This window comes from Hippichthys cyanospilos, chromosome 6 (assembly GCF_059441005.1).
Source record: "Hippichthys cyanospilos isolate Australia breed blue-spotted pipefish chromosome 6, RoL_Hcya_1.0, whole genome shotgun sequence".
NCBI classification, from domain to species: domain Eukaryota; kingdom Metazoa; phylum Chordata; class Actinopteri; order Syngnathiformes; family Syngnathidae; genus Hippichthys; species Hippichthys cyanospilos.
Window position 1 is genome coordinate 18,589,961 of NC_142374.1, and position 15,552 is coordinate 18,605,512.

At 38.6% G+C, this 15,552-nt stretch overlaps 1 protein-coding gene across 18 annotated transcripts in view; it reads right to left on the minus strand.

Annotated features, from left to right (window-relative positions):
• The window catches only part of c2cd5 (C2 calcium dependent domain containing 5), a 30,978-nt gene that overhangs the window by 5,230 nt on the left and 10,196 nt on the right, over positions 1-15,552 (minus strand). For 2 of the 18 annotated variants that reach the window (XM_088416968.1, XM_088416972.1), the window contains exons 9-29: positions 14,323-14,411; positions 13,600-13,635; positions 12,367-12,475; positions 9,789-9,842; positions 7,493-7,607; positions 7,264-7,362; positions 6,939-7,050; positions 6,718-6,797; positions 6,447-6,633; positions 5,504-5,668; positions 4,853-4,897; positions 4,246-4,386; positions 3,704-3,767; positions 3,544-3,605; positions 3,259-3,357; positions 3,092-3,181; positions 2,936-3,014; positions 1,914-2,006; positions 1,754-1,822; positions 412-444; positions 54-155 (exon numbers count right to left, since the gene is read on the minus strand). In XM_088416968.1, coding sequence (XP_088273094.1) covers positions 54-155; positions 412-444; positions 1,754-1,822; positions 1,914-2,006; positions 2,936-3,014; positions 3,092-3,181; positions 3,259-3,357; positions 3,544-3,605; positions 3,704-3,767; positions 4,246-4,386; positions 4,853-4,897; positions 5,504-5,668; positions 6,447-6,633; positions 6,718-6,797; positions 6,939-7,050; positions 7,264-7,362; positions 7,493-7,607; positions 9,789-9,842; positions 12,367-12,475; positions 13,600-13,635; positions 14,323-14,411 — 1,923 coding nt within the window. The remainder of the gene's footprint in view (positions 1-53; positions 156-411; positions 445-1,753; positions 1,823-1,913; positions 2,007-2,935; positions 3,015-3,091; positions 3,182-3,258; positions 3,358-3,543; positions 3,606-3,703; positions 3,768-4,245; positions 4,387-4,852; positions 4,898-5,503; positions 5,669-6,446; positions 6,634-6,717; positions 6,798-6,938; positions 7,051-7,263; positions 7,363-7,492; positions 7,608-9,788; positions 9,843-12,366; positions 12,476-13,599; positions 13,636-14,322; positions 14,412-15,552) is intronic. The other 16 variants (XM_088416970.1, XM_088416976.1, XM_088416973.1 and 13 more) reach the window with 13 other exon arrangements.

Genomic DNA, 15,552 nt, shown 5'->3' on the forward strand with positions numbered 1-15,552 from the left:
TGTTTTGCATCTTTGAACGTGGCCAGCAGAGTGTGCTTGAGACTGTATCCTACTTGTCTTAACTGATCCTCGTCTTATGGTGTGAGCTTTCAGCCTAAGCAGCTCTAGCCAGGTGCTGCATCTGTCTGCAAAGGAACCGTAATCAACGGAGGCAGCTGGAGAGAACACACACACATACAAAACCCACAACCACACAAGACAACAGGGAAAAAAACAAACAAAAACAAAAAAGAAGAACAGAAAAAAAAGAACAAAAGTGGATGAGGTCTGGGGCGGCGTGGGATATTTTCTTTCCGAGACATAAGGATGTTAAATCAAAAATGGGCCTGAGTTGTAGTTTTGGTAGCAGGTAGGTCAGATTGGGGCTGGATACATGTGAAAGTGCATTTTGGGGGTCAAGGGGCAGCTTACCTCTTGATGACACAGCAGGATTTGGTGAGACACCTGTGGACAGGTACATAAATATCAAAGTCGCCCTTTGCGTCTGATATGCAAGGAATCGGATTACACTGTGTATTGATTCATAATCCTGGGCTGGATTTATACTGCAGGTCCATAATCCCAGTTATGATTTAACTCACACAGGTCTTCATTCATTCATGAACAAATGAATTTTATCTTCCTATGTTATCAAATCCACAAATTTTAGACATTATTTCGGTTAAAACATTTAACCCAGACTATGTTTTAATACAACCCTTTTTAAATGTTAAATATTTTATGATGAAGTACAAATACAATTACAGCATCAGAAATAACATCTGCGGTGCCATTTTATACACATTCAGTCCATGGTGTTACTATATGACATTTGTTGCCCAGTCCATTTGAAGGACATAATATATCAAATCAGAACAAATTGAACCTTCAAATTCAACATCTCTTCCTCATTTGAAAGTTATGTCATTAAATATTTTAAGTAGAAGTAATCGTCTGCTGAATGAACTTTTTACCAGTAGAAGGTGCCAACATGAATTTACTGTGACTACATACAAACCACTCGAAATAGGGTTAATCTAACCGATGTGCGCTGTCCGGTTGCAGTGACATCTCAGTTATCTAGAGTGGCACCTAGGGGGAATTATGTATGTGATGCGTTTTCACAAACTCAGGCTTATGTCCCCAAAATAGAAAATTGAATTATTGATATATTCCAATTCTACACTTAGTTCTATTTAAAATGATTTATAATACACAGAGGGAGCGCAAAGTCCATAGAAAGCAGTACCTTAGGAAAACAATATTGACACGAAACTTTCAGGAAGTGTGGCATGACTACTGGAAATTATATATTAATAATATATAATAATTCAAAGAGCAGGTAAAGACATCAACTGAGATTCGAACACAAGGTTGACATCAAAACTGAGACATGATAAAGCTAGCTTGTTGGACAAAAACACCTCAGAAGTGTTGTGCATAGTCTACTAATCCCTTTTCATTCACTTCCATTACAATTTGAAATTTTGGCTACTGGGAAATGAAAGTTGAAACCTTGAGAAGGTTGTTTTTGGAGATATCCCAAAATGGACATCTGTGTCAATTTGTTTTATTTTTGTCAATAACTCTGTGATCCCAAATATGGCAACCCGGCCCACCACCACAAAAAAAAAAAAAAATCCAAAATTGTCTCAGTGTAAATCCAGCCCAACTACTCAATCTAAAGGAGTTGCATCCAACAACATAACACTACCATCCACTAGTTTCACAACAGATGAGACCAAACTGCAACCTGACATCACTGAGCAATTACCTTCCGGGTGCACAATAACCAGCTGATTTTGGCAGATTTTTGCAGCCGGAGTGAGTAAAGGGACTGTACCTGAGGTGTTAGTGAAGGAAATGGATAATGAAGCCTGTTTGCAAAACAAGGGGCACGTGAGGTTAATCTGTAGAAGAGAGCTCGACGCTACCTGAGGTTTTTGATGGCGGCTGAGTGTTGGCGGATGGCGAGTCTGCACAAAGCTCCAGGGGAAACTGCAGCTGCTCTTCTGTCTCACTGCAGCCTGAAACACACACGCAAACACATATTACTCAAACGTTTCATATGAAAAAAGGATTGAGCATTTTATAATCCCACATTTATCCATCCATTATTGTAACCGCATGACGAGCTTCATGGGCTTTTCCAAGTTTACTTTGAATAAAAGAAAGAAAAAAACAACAGGAAAAAATAGGGAAACGATGAAGAGTTAAAGTTGGAGTGGTTGAAATAGGTGAAAAAAAATGTAGACGTTAGAAGAGAACATCCAAAAGCATTTTGAGTTTTTGAATTTCCGTGTAAATGTAAGAAAAATCTAAATTGTTAGCTTTCTCCTTGAAAATTTGGGAAAATAAACGTGCTATGGCAGTTTAAAGTTGGAATCCTTAGAAGGTGTCAAAAAATGTGAAATTTTAGAGAAAAAAAACTAAACGATGAAATTTGGACTTGAAATTTTGGTAGGTATGAAGTAAGGAGTTTAAAGCTGGAATAGAATGAATTAGAAGGTAAAAATAATTTGATAATGAATGTTAAATGTGCCAGAGGAAATTAGTGGAGATTTTGTGGGTATGAAATGTAGAATATTTGGAAAAGTGTACATTTTGGAATTAAAAAAAGGCCAAAAGTAGTTGAAAGCATTGAAAACAGTGAAATAAAAAAATATATATTGGTGAAAAATATTCTAATTGTTGGTGAAAAAGTATGGAATTTCGCTGTGTAGGAATTTTGGGAGTGTTGAAATTTAATCATAAGGTGAGGTGAATGAGCTGGATATTTAGAATTTCGAATGGGAACATTTTTTTTAATTAGTGGGTATTTTTTTGTGTTGAAAAATGTACTAGAATAGTTTTGTGATCCATTATCATGCATTGACTGAGCTTGGGCTCCCATATAATTTCAAAACCAAATAAATGTACATGACTGAGCAACTATTAACACTTTCCTCGCACCCACCTTTGGTGACGGGCTTGTCAGCTGGCGTCTCCTGGGCCTGGTCCTTGTCGAACGTCATGGCTACCGCCGTCACGGCAACCTGCCGAGCAGATGGAAAAGCGCAGCAGAAGTGTGAAACATAACAGGGGAAAATATGCTTGAGGGACGCTCATTCACCTGTATGAGTTCTTCTTCTGGCACAGCTACGGTAAAGTTGAGATGACAAATACAGCAGGGGATCATAGAGCGCAACTTGAAGTACAAACTCTGAAATAAACACGACAAAATAACTTGTTTAGGATGAAGTAATGTATTTTTTTTGTTCCTGTGTTTGTCATACAAACCTTCAGCAGGTTTTCACACAGGTCAGTGAAGATTTTGTTCAAGCCTTGATTAGTGAGATTGGCATGACTCAACCTTAACACCCTCACTGATGTAAACATCTGAAAAGTAGAAATTAAGGGTTACATTTGCTAAAGAAACTTGCAATAATAAATGGACATTTTGTGAATATGTGGAGAGTGCATCACATCGTATACTTGAAAAGCACTTTTAAATAAACATTTGGGAAAGATATGAAATTTGAAAGTGTTAGACCGGCACATGTTTTACAGCATGTGACCACAAACCTGTATTCCAGCAGTCCAGTTGTAAATCCCAGGCATGGTCTCAGTGTTGCAGCTGTGGAATCCTAAAGACAAAAAAAAAAAAAATAATAATAATAAAGCTATGAGTCGGGAATTAAAGATCAAAATGCACTTTGTAATGATGATGACTCAGATCACATACCCGTAGGAGGCGAGGCGTCCGTGAGTAGGGAGTGAATATCTTCCACGGCATCCGTGTCGTCAATCTATGACAGGGTGGACAAATTTTACTTGTACAAAATATAATACAAAGAACTTAATTGTATTATAATACAATAATCATTGATATTATGTATATTTTTACTTATAAAAAAAACAAAATAATAACTTCCATCCATCCATGATCTATTGCTGCTTCTTCCTCACAAGGGTTACAGACAATATAATTTATCATAACATTTTAAAGATTTAATGATTACAATTATTGGGTTATTTAAAAATATTTGTTCAACATTTATTCATGTTGTAGTATTTTTTTAAGTAGTACAGTTTTGTTCAAATACATTTAAAAACCAAAAGATCTGTAATATTTGCAGCATTAAATTATATAAAATCATCTTTTTTTTTTTAATCCCCAAAATTGGGCATTTGGCTCACAGACTCTACATTGCTTAGCTCCTAAATAGCAAGCTACAATTAAAACTTCAATCAGCAATCATCTCACTTTTCCAGCAGGACACACACCTCCAGGACAAAAGCGTCCTTCTTGCCGTGAGAGAGGTCCAGTTCTGACAGCTCGTCTGAGCTTTCTGAGTGGGAGCGGAAAAGCCTGGTTCGTTGTCTGGGCTCCGGGATGGGAGATCCCACCACTTCCTCTGTGAGCTCCTACGGGGACCAAAATGGACAAAACAGTTGAACTGGTCTGAGTACTTTAAACAGTTTGTCAGCACACCCCCTAGCTGTGGGAGGATTATGTTATTAACACGCCACATGCTCGCTCACCTATCACTATCAACCACTCAGTGCATGGCTGGTGTTAAATGGAAAATAGATTTGGAGCAGTAGTGTCACACACGCAAATACACACACCATAAACACATTCACAAGGTGAACGAATAAAGAAGATGGTCATAATTGACAAGGACAATGAGTTACAATGGCTCAAGCCTCCTGCCACAACTGAGGTGGGTTACGAGCCGGCCCGCTCCAGAACCCCCCCCCCCCCCCCCCCCCCCCCCCCCCCAACCCAAGTTAAACCACTGTCACAAAAGGGGTGAGGTTTTGGTAGAGGACGTGATCAACAACAGTGAAGCATTTGTCATGCGTTGCCGCCTCGTACAGCGATCAGTACCATGTCTATGTCGCCGAGCACTTCAGGGTCCAGGGTAAATAATTTCTTTAACGACCAGAGAGAAATAAAGGGGTGTAAGAACGCACAGAGGACATAGACATCAGATAACAGACTGGAATGCATGAGGACTTGAGCCCATCAAAAATAATGGACAAGGTTGCTATGAAATGTATACAAGCGGAGTCATCATGGTAAATTCTAACAATTATAACTGTCGATTGTTCAGCCACTAACTACAGTAAGGGTGTCAAACATAAGGCCAGTTTTGGCTCGCAAACGGATTTAATTCAGCCAATGAGATGATGTTGTAAAGTAAGGTATAAAAGCATAAAAATGAGTGGATCTTTTATATATCTTTATATATCTTTTAAAGATATATAATTATATACCATGATTTTATTGGTCCAGCCCACTTGAAATAGATTTTTCTTGATGCAGCCCACAAGCTAAAACGAGTTGACACCCCTGAACTAAATCATGAATACCAAATATGATTGGAAACCTGCTTTAGCATGAGATATCTTTTAATGTAAAACATTTGTCAGCTAACATCCAAAATATCATTATTGTTATAGTTAAGATCTACTGTGAAAAATAAGGTGTATTTGGCAAATATCATTGGCTATCTGAGCGAGATGAAGTGCAGCTCACCGGCGGCGTAATCTGATAGAGCTCTTTGTTCTTGGCGATGGTGTCGTTGATCCTCTTCTGGATGGTCAACATGTGGTGCTCGTTGCTCAGATCGCCCGGAGTTTTCCCTGCTATCTGAATACCTCCTGGTGAAGGGAGGGCGGTCAAATACACTCCTGTGGCAGACTGAAAATATACACACATTTTTTTAAAACTGTACTGCAATCCTACCAGTAAACAAAAAACAGTTTGATGACACAAAACCCTTCCTATTCGTAAGAGATAGGGAAAATAGTAATGTTGTTATTGCTATGGCACAAAAAAGTGAATAGGTGATTTTTTCAGTGAACAGAAGACCGGCTTAAAGAAAGTGACCTTTAGACTAAAATCAATGATTAAGTACATAGGCCCAAATGATCAATCTGCTGGCCGATAATCGCCCTTGAAACATCGGTCAAAAATAATCACCCAAATGACCGATACCTGACAAATATTTTAAGTGTTTACTCTAAGTTTTTACACCAGTTGAACATAAGTAACACTGGTGTCATTATTTAGTCCACAAAAATCCATACCATAACCTTGTATCCTTGAGTATGTATCCTGAAATTTGTTGATAAACTCATTCTGCATGGTTGCTATTCAAAACAAAGCATATGTTAATTTTGACAAGCAATAATTAGGAGCAGCAAGAATTGAGCTGGACGTCACTCCTATACATGCGACCGTGACTCAGATTAAATGCATTGTAAGGAAACAAATGATGTTTTGCTCATTATCATTTTTCAATTTCATCGGCTGATTAGTTGTAGTCAGCTTTTCTTTCTTCCAAAAATTGGCATTGGTATCAGCCTAAAAAAATAGACTTGGTGAGGCCCTTTATGTGTTTATTTTATATGAATTCATGAATACTAAATGATGAATGTGCATTAGGTTATTGTATTCATTTAAAAAGTGGACCTACAGCCAGACCCAGCAGCATGTTCTCGCCAACGCTGATTTGTATGTGGAGGCCAAACAGAGCGTTCATGCTGTGCAGCTTCAGCTTGTTCATCAACTGAGTGTGCAGTTCGTATTCCATAAAAGGAAGCAGGTTGGAGATGGCTGTGGCGTTCACCTCTCCCTGAGCGCGCTTCTTTAGACGGCACAATCTGTGAGATGACAAACATCGGCGTTAACTTGTATCGACTCAAGGAATGGATGTGATGTGCTTCATCTCGGGTTAAGTATCATACCTGGCCTGAATAAGACAACCTTTTCCTGTGACGGCGGCGTCTGATGGCAGGTCGATTGTTGTGAAGAGAACATCAGGGACCTAGCAAAAAAATAATTATCATAAATAAATACAATAAACACAGCATTTCAGCATTGGTATTTGGGCCCGGATTAAGTTATTAATAATAATTGCTACTAATACACATCTTTGAATATTGTCAAACAGCCATGCACTTGAGACCTTTTGTCGTCTGCAGAGGAAGCAGTAGGTGAGCTGGGCGGGAAAGGGCATGTTGAACTCATCGTACGGTATGTGACAGAACCCGCAACTTGAGGGAGATGGGTCCTCAAACCTGGAGAAGGCAAAAATTTGTGGTCAGACTTCCCAAGAAGATCTCAGTGCAAAAGACATATTATTGGCACTGTCTTGAAATTACAGTTTGCGATATGAACTAGGGATTTATTTAATTCTGTAATCTTCCTCAAATATTACTTTATCTGTCATATTATACCAGACTTCAATAATAATTGGCAATGCACAGAACTACTGAAGGGACACAGGGCACCTGTGGTCCAAGGTTCCGAGGTCCAAACAGCCTTCACGCATGTAGCGAGGATTCAAGATGGCAGCCGTGCCAGATGCAGACAAGATGCACACCTCCTCACTAAGTATAGTGGAGAAAGAAGATGAAGGAGGAAAAATTGAGAGGTGAATAGAAAAAAAAAAGACACATATGTCAAGAAAAATATATGTTTTACTTAGGAATGCTTTTCATGAAATTCTCAAGTCCATACCAGATGCTGGTACTCTCGCTATATCCCACGACGGCATGGCAACCGAGAGCTTTTGCATGAGACTTGATCTCCTGTCGTATCTCCTCCCACCAGGCGTCGCGAGTTTCTGGTTCATCTGACGAAAGATACGACGCCTCAATTAGTAAAACATGAAACATTACTACTGACTGGATACATCAGACATTCATTGGACTTGCCTACCTACAAGGCACATTAAACCTGGCTGTCAAAAAGCAAACATGCCAACATGGTATTTGACACACACCTCTCTGGTGTGGTCGCAATTTGTTTAGTTGAAGAACCAGAAAATAAACAGGCAACTTGTATTTTCTGGTTATTTGTGGAGTACCACTGTGTTTTCAAAGCAGAACAAAATGAAAAGTTATCATTTTGTGGGACAAAGTGGCAATGACGATGATAATGATGAAGGCGAACTCAACTAAGGAGATAAGCCTTAACTGTTAGTACGGGAGTCCTCGGTTAATGACATTTCAAGGTTGTGAGCATCAGACACAAAAAGACATGCTAGTTGCTCTCGTACCTTTTATTTTTTTTAATTTTTATATAAATTAAATACTTACTGCATTTATAGCATTTAGCGGTCACGAGTGGAATAAATGCAGCATTACAATACAGTGAACCCTTGCCTCTCGGCAGCTCGCAAATTCACCTACTTTCATTCTTTTTTTTCTGCAAAATAACCTACTTGAATATTTTATTATCACTTTTTAACAGATGCCACAAGATGACGCCAAAACAGTGGCTACTGACAAGATTACTGAAACCTTGCCATCTTTCTATATTCAGAAAGGAGCTAAGATTTTCTGGGGTCTTTAATGGAACTGTACAGGCACACGGATGCTTCTGACTCATTCTTTGCTAGCCCAGTAAAACTGGGTCTTTAACATATATGAGTGACCTTTGAGGGCAACATAAAATCTGTTTTAATGTGTTTTGGACTGTGTCATAAAATATTTTAAATCTAGGACATTTTTGGGAGGTTTACCATACAAGATGGGGTACGTTCAGTTTTTATTTTTGTTTTAGGAGGTTTTTAAATGCAAATATTTTCGATAATAATAACTTCATTACCACACTAGTGTAGGTTATCGATGGACTACGGCGCATTCCAACTTATGTCCATATTTGGAATATGCTGTCCCCAATGGAAGGGAACAGAACTCATTTGTAAATGGAGGACCCCCTCTCTGTGTATAAAATATAGCATATTTAATTATTTATATTGCCTTGCTCTGCATTTGATCAGCAACAATGAGAATAAGAAAATTGCATGTGTGGCTGAATATGCAGAATGCAGGCTCATGAAAATGTTATACATATACATACATATATATATTTATATAAACTAAAATCAAGCCTTCATCATGTATGGGTGTGTTTCAATAATCTCATGAGGCTTAGATCCAATAGCTAAACACTTAATATAAATGTTGTTAGAAATAGTTGCAAGTTATTGGTTCACATGACAAAAAAGGAAGCTACATCAGAGTATTGAGTTGCACCCCATGGGTCCGCATGCTGACTGAGATACAACTGGATTATTGGAATGGTATTGGAATTGGATCCATGAGAGGGGAGCAGGGAAAAGAATCAAAGATGACGTAAAGAAATGAAGGCCGATGACTGGCATCGACCCCACAGACGGCTTCCTGCGAACCAAAAGCAGACTGCCACAAGGCACTGACGTGCACACTCACGACCATGTGCACACTTAAGGGCAGAGGAGGGCCATATTCATCCACCGCAGTCCATCAATAATTCCCAAAGTCCACAACTCTCTTTCCATCCCAATCATTCCTTTTTTTCCCAATTTTCACAAGACTTTCTTTCATACATCTGCTCCTTCCTTGTCTTCGTATGAATACGGCCCAGTAAGTTAGGAGTGCGCATGCCTGGTCAGGTTTTTTGTTTGTAGCTCTTCTAAACCTTAAAGGGGAGGGTGAGTTGGGGGAGCAAAATGCAGCTTGACAACGTTAAGGGAGAGCTGCTGCAGGATGAGCCGGTTGGAGGGTTGCAATGGGAGTGCAGGAGGATTTATCAGGCCGGGTTGGGTAAGGGGTGAGAGCACAGCGCATGCTCGACTTAGCTCCACGCACAAGCATTCACACGCACATTCGCACAGATCAAGAGAGAGATGACAGCTCACTGAGTTTTTCACAGGGCAATAACTGAATTGAGGAGGACAACTGTATTTAAATGGACATCAGAACTAGCCTCCACATCACTGAGCTGCCAAAACTCATCTGGGTGAGAGCAGTAAAAGGGGGGGAAATACCTGCCGTGACACTATTCCAGTCTAGCAGTTTGTACGAGCGCGTGTTACCCAAGGCTGGGCCAGATCACACCATTAGTACAGGAAAGAGAGAAAGAGAGAGAGAAAAAAGAAGAAGATACAGTCTAGCAACACAACAGCAGCACTCCATTTACGCTAGTAGACATTAAAGGTCAGGGAGCAAAGATTTCATAGGGCCTGTTAAAATTAATATTTTTATTGTTAAGTTTTTGAAATATGTCACGTCTAGGAAGTTGTCAACTATAGTTTGATTAAACACTAAATTTGTATTTCCGAATCTACAATGCTTGAGCCATGTAGTTGTAGGTGCTTTATCTACCGCTACGGCTACCGGAAGTGACTTCAAAATAACTAGAAAGTAGGCTACCTTGTGGCAATATAGCACAATTTCCTCTTTTGCTCCATACAATAGTCAAGGGCAAGCAACATTTTTTTTTTTTTTTTTTTTAAATTCGGGAAGATTTTGACACACGCGAGCCAACAGAATTCTCCAACCTTCACCAGCAGAAGGTGCTAAAACAACGTGATACAGCTGTGAACTCTTTACTCACAGATCGCCTGAAATACAACTCAAAGACGTGTGATTTACTACTACTGTATTACTATTATTTACTGATGTACTGTATACCGACTATACAATCACTTTATAATGATAGTGATGCTTTGTAAACGGGTTATAAAAGTCTAAAAAAAAAATTCAATCTTTGCTCCCTGACCATTAAACAAACAGCTCTACTTCACACTCACTATGCATTCAATGCAGAAATAAAACAAAACAATGACAAGCCAAAGGGGAAATATTTGCCTCCAGGCACAACCTGATCATACATATAAAGATGTAAATGACAGATCAAAGCTTTTTGTATTTTATTCTGCTAAATAATCAAACTAAGGACTCTAACATCACAGGAGGGCATCAACGGAAAGTCCACAATGCATACATGGTCAGTTCTGAACTAAAAATACATTCATGATATCGCCTTGCAAAAAACAAAAAAAACAGAGTAGCCAAAGCTATATGTCATTTTTATTGATCATTTCATCCATAAGGTACAGAAACTAAGATAATTATAATTGGTGTGAACATTTTTCGTCATTCTAACTATAAAAAAAATGGCTAAAAATCCTAACAGTTATCTCCCAGGACAACCAATTGCACTGACTGTGCTAGCAAATATTTGTCCTAACTTCCTGCAGCATTCAGAACCCCAAAATAATCTAAGACCAAAGAAAAATGAAAATTGTTCTGTTGGGTTTAACTATCTAAGTGACTCATAGTTTAACTGGAAAAAATTACTAATTTTTGTTCTTCCTGAGCTCAATAAATGTAATAGGAAAATGGATTTTGCCTTCATATATGTGAGAGAAAAAAGTAGTTAAGTAGAATAGAATCTCGGTTTGTGTATTCCCTAAAGTGTGTACGATTTAGCCATGCAACGATTAATCAACAAGATGGTTAAATTAAATAGATAATCATTTTGTGAAAATTTATAAATTGTTAAGAAACCTAAACTTTCCAAATGCTTAGAATTTTAGCCTCGCAACAGTTAATACGCTCAGATTCCTTTAGTCCTCTATGAAAGCAGACTGATCAGTGTTGAATCAAAATGAAAAATGTACAAACTTCTGCTTTTCAGAAAACAATGATCATATTGTAGCCAGTTTTGCGACATCTTACTAATTAAGATAACCAGTAAACGAATCTTTCAAAAAAAGTTGCTAGTACATTTTTGCATTAGCAAATCGAAACAGTTCTGTTTTTAATAAGGTATGGAAGATAAAACATATTTCAAAAAAATCAGCTTCATCGATTAATCGCCAAAATAAATTGACAGATGAATTTATTATTAAAATAATAATTAATTGCAGGACTAGTATAATTCAGATTCTTTTGGGGGGGGCGCAAAGTTGTTACAGTTTTTGTCTCATCAGCTTCTATACATTTTAAAATGTTTTGTAATAAACTCATCTAACACATATTCCCTGGAATTTAAAAACAACCAAAAAAAACATGATACAATGAGGGAGCGACGGATGAACAGCGAGAGAACACTCTAAATGGAGTACTTTGACTTCCAATTAATTCTCTTTGTGAGAGATTTCTTCACCTGGCACTTGGCAAAGGATCAGAGTATTACAAAGATATCTGGTAGCTAGCTCAATGCCGGCTGCAGCCAATCACATACAGAAGCAGCAGACAACAGACTGGAGCCATGCACCACTTTACACTATAGCGCCTCAACTCTGAGGATCATCACACGCACAGTAACACGGCAAGCCACGGCACAAACAATGCTATATCATGTCACATCAACAGCCAGTTAAACGACACACAAGGTGACAGTTGCCTTATCCCTTAAACCTGTAAATTGGATGCTTGCCTTTTTAACTAAAAGCAGCTCTCTATCTGTGACCAGCACCGATTTTCATCTGTGTTTCATACAAAACAATTAGAATAACCAACCAAATAGAAATGCACAGATGGAAAATAAAGCAATTCAACATTTCTTGTAACTACAAAATAGTGGACAAGCTCCACTGGTTGTGGTCAAGCACTCACCGGGGTTATGGATGCGGTCCAGCAGTTTGACCGAACGAGCACTGACAACTCCGCCCACGTGGACCAGAAAGGCAGGTGGGAAAGACGTCAACGTGAAGAAGGGAAACTCCTGGAGACAGCAGAAATACCACTTGTGTAAAAATGTAACCATAATAATGCATATTTTCTCCTATTACTCATATTCTTGTGTCTCTACTGAGATACAAGTAAGCGACTGTATCAAAGTTAAAAAATAATAAAAATAGTACAATAATATAATAATAGTGTGGTTATAAATTCCAGTGGTATAGGCACGGCAATAATAAGAAGATTGAAATTTGTCTAATGGTCCACAATACATTACTGGCCACCAACAACAATTATTTTATTTACTTGATCAACATGGCTTTAATGTTTCATATAAATTATATCAGCTGTCCTCAAATAGGGGTATGAGTGACCCCAGGGTTACGTGAACGCACTTCAGGGAGTTGATGAGATTTTAACAGGGTTTCTGCAATTATGAACAAATCTAATTCGATTGTAATCTCACTCAATTGCGGTGACCCTTGCGAAACAATGTATTTTGATAAGTATTATACAGATGCACATTGCCATCAACCTAAACCATACTGGACAAGGCAGTTTAGGTTAGGACAGTGCTAACATGCAACAAAGAGTGGTGTATGCACCTCCCATGCAAATTCCCTCCTTGCTCCAAACATCTATGACATTTCAAATAGATGTGTTGATAAAGTGCAGCTACAATTCTTCATTGTCTCGAGTCAGACAACATGATGCAAATCCATGCATTTGAAATACCTGAGCGGCTAACTGTAATTAGCCTCTTGATATTCCTATTGTAAACCAAACATGAAAGTGAATGTGTCACTGAAAAAAAGGATTAAGACAGAATTGTTTAACTGCCTTCTAATCCAGGGTAGAAAATGGGACACTAAAAATGACTGACTGCCCGTCTGGGTTCTGAGATGTGATGATGAGGTGAGCAAGCTCATTCCTGTCTGAGGGGAAGGGAAGATTTTGATGGAGGCATGGACGGGAGTCCGGAACAGTCACACACCCTTTCAAACATGAAGGCCACAGCAACATCCTCTCCATCCCTCCACCCCAGGTTTTTTTCAAAGTGGCAAAGGTGAATGAAGGACAGGTTAGAAATCGGTGGCCAGTGGCTGTCAGCTTGTCAGGGTGTTTTGGGGGGATATGGATAGAGAGAGTGACTCAGATGCAACATACCCTGGCGTTTAAATACAACCCAGAGGAGGAAGCTCCCTGAGAAGAACAAGTGATCGAAAGGGACAGAAAATGGAACAATGTTTGTGCTTGCACCCAGGCTCCGAAAAAAAAAAAAGACATTTGAAATCACATCTTGAGCTGCTTCTATTTTGGCACTAAAGTGTGCATACGAGGTTAAATAAGTGCTGGATGAGATGGTATAAAAATAAATGATTAGACGAGATGGCATAAATATATAAGGTTTTTTTCCTGGAAAAAAATGTTCACAGATACAGAAAATTACAATGGCATTTCTCCAACCAAGCACCTCTGTTTATGTTTTTTTTTTTTTATTTCTTCTGTAAGTAGCTTTTGTCACCTCATTTTCAGGGCATTCATTTTAATCAACTACAGTAAATGCAAATGTTTTGTTTTGATTCAACATAAAAATACTAAGTATGCTTACATGAAGTAATAAAGAATTTGGACAACATTTATGAGATGTTGAAATCCAGACTATTTGGATCATTTAAATTAATCTAGGTTTCAAAAAATGAATCCGTCAAAAATGGTTATTGATTATTTTTCTATTCAACTAGTTATTGATTAATCGTTGCAGTTCTTGTCGTGTAAAAAATGGATGGTTGCACTTTGAACTATGCTGGAGAGCAAAAATTCATCGCTCAGCCCCAGATCAAACAAACAAAGCCCGCCTGTATTTGTAAACGTAACTCATAAACGTACCCTCTGCTCCAGAGCCGTCTGCGTCTGCTGTCTGAGCAGCGTCTTCAGGGGTCCCGCCTCCTTGCCGCCACTGCCCCCGCTGCCCATTCCTGGGCAAATATGAAAGACGCTTTACTCAAGAGCTAGTTCATAACTTATTTTAACAATGCCGTAATGTAAATATTGGCATAAGTCAAAGCAATTGTTTAACACACGCGACTGAGGACGCCAACTTTGTGTTGAGCCTTCACTTACTACTGTAGCTTTAAAGGGGAAGGAAAGGGAAGAATAAAAAGCATGCTACAAACTAGGTTACAATAAGGGAGCTGTTATATTCGCCAATATTCATTGAAAGGTGTTCAGCACTTCATTAGGGTACAGGAAGTCATGCACAAAAATAACGAAGCATTTAACAATTGGAATTTTGTATTCAAATGTTTAGTAATCAAATTAAGTTTAACCGTAAATGTTATAGAGCATTTAGGTTCATGCTGAAATTTAATTCCAAAGCCAACCATGAATACCGTGGAGGAAAAGGAAATTCAGCAGTTCAGACAATGATAATGTACACTAAATTTAAATCAGTTTTAACCTAATGTTCATATCTTGTGCATAATTTTCTTAACTGTCAAAAGTGACCCATATGATCCAAAAGACATATTTTTAACAACTTTTTAATTTGTATCTTTCATGAGCCTAGGCATTCAATCCTAGATATGCATTTATTTTTCAAGCATTAGGGTAAAGGAGGGTGGGAAAATGGCAGGCACTGAATGAGTTACTGTGAGTTAGTATCTATTGTAGACATGTAAACTCCCCATCTACCATTTTGCTAGTCTTACAAAACATTGATTTCATGATAACAAATTTTCAAAACGTCATTTTTGTTAAAAAAAAAACGAACTGTGTCATGGTTTGTTGGGTTGTGGGTTTATTTTGAGGGGTTCTGTTTCTGTTTACGTTTATAGTTCCGGTTTCTGCCCCTGTCGCGTCTGCCTGCGTTAGTTTTGATTTAGTCCACCTGTCTGTTACCTGCGCCTCGTGTCCTCCAATCTGCTCCCTTTGCCTGTTGTCCCTGCCCAGCTGCCATGTGTTAGTTTGATTAGTTGGTGAATGTATTTAAGCCTAGTGTCTGTTACAGCCCGTGTTGGATCATTGTCTCTGTCATGTCATGGTCATATTGTCGTGTCTCTCCCGTCGTCAGTCAGCCCCGTGTTTTCCTGCTAGCCTGCCCGTCGTGTTTGTTTTCTG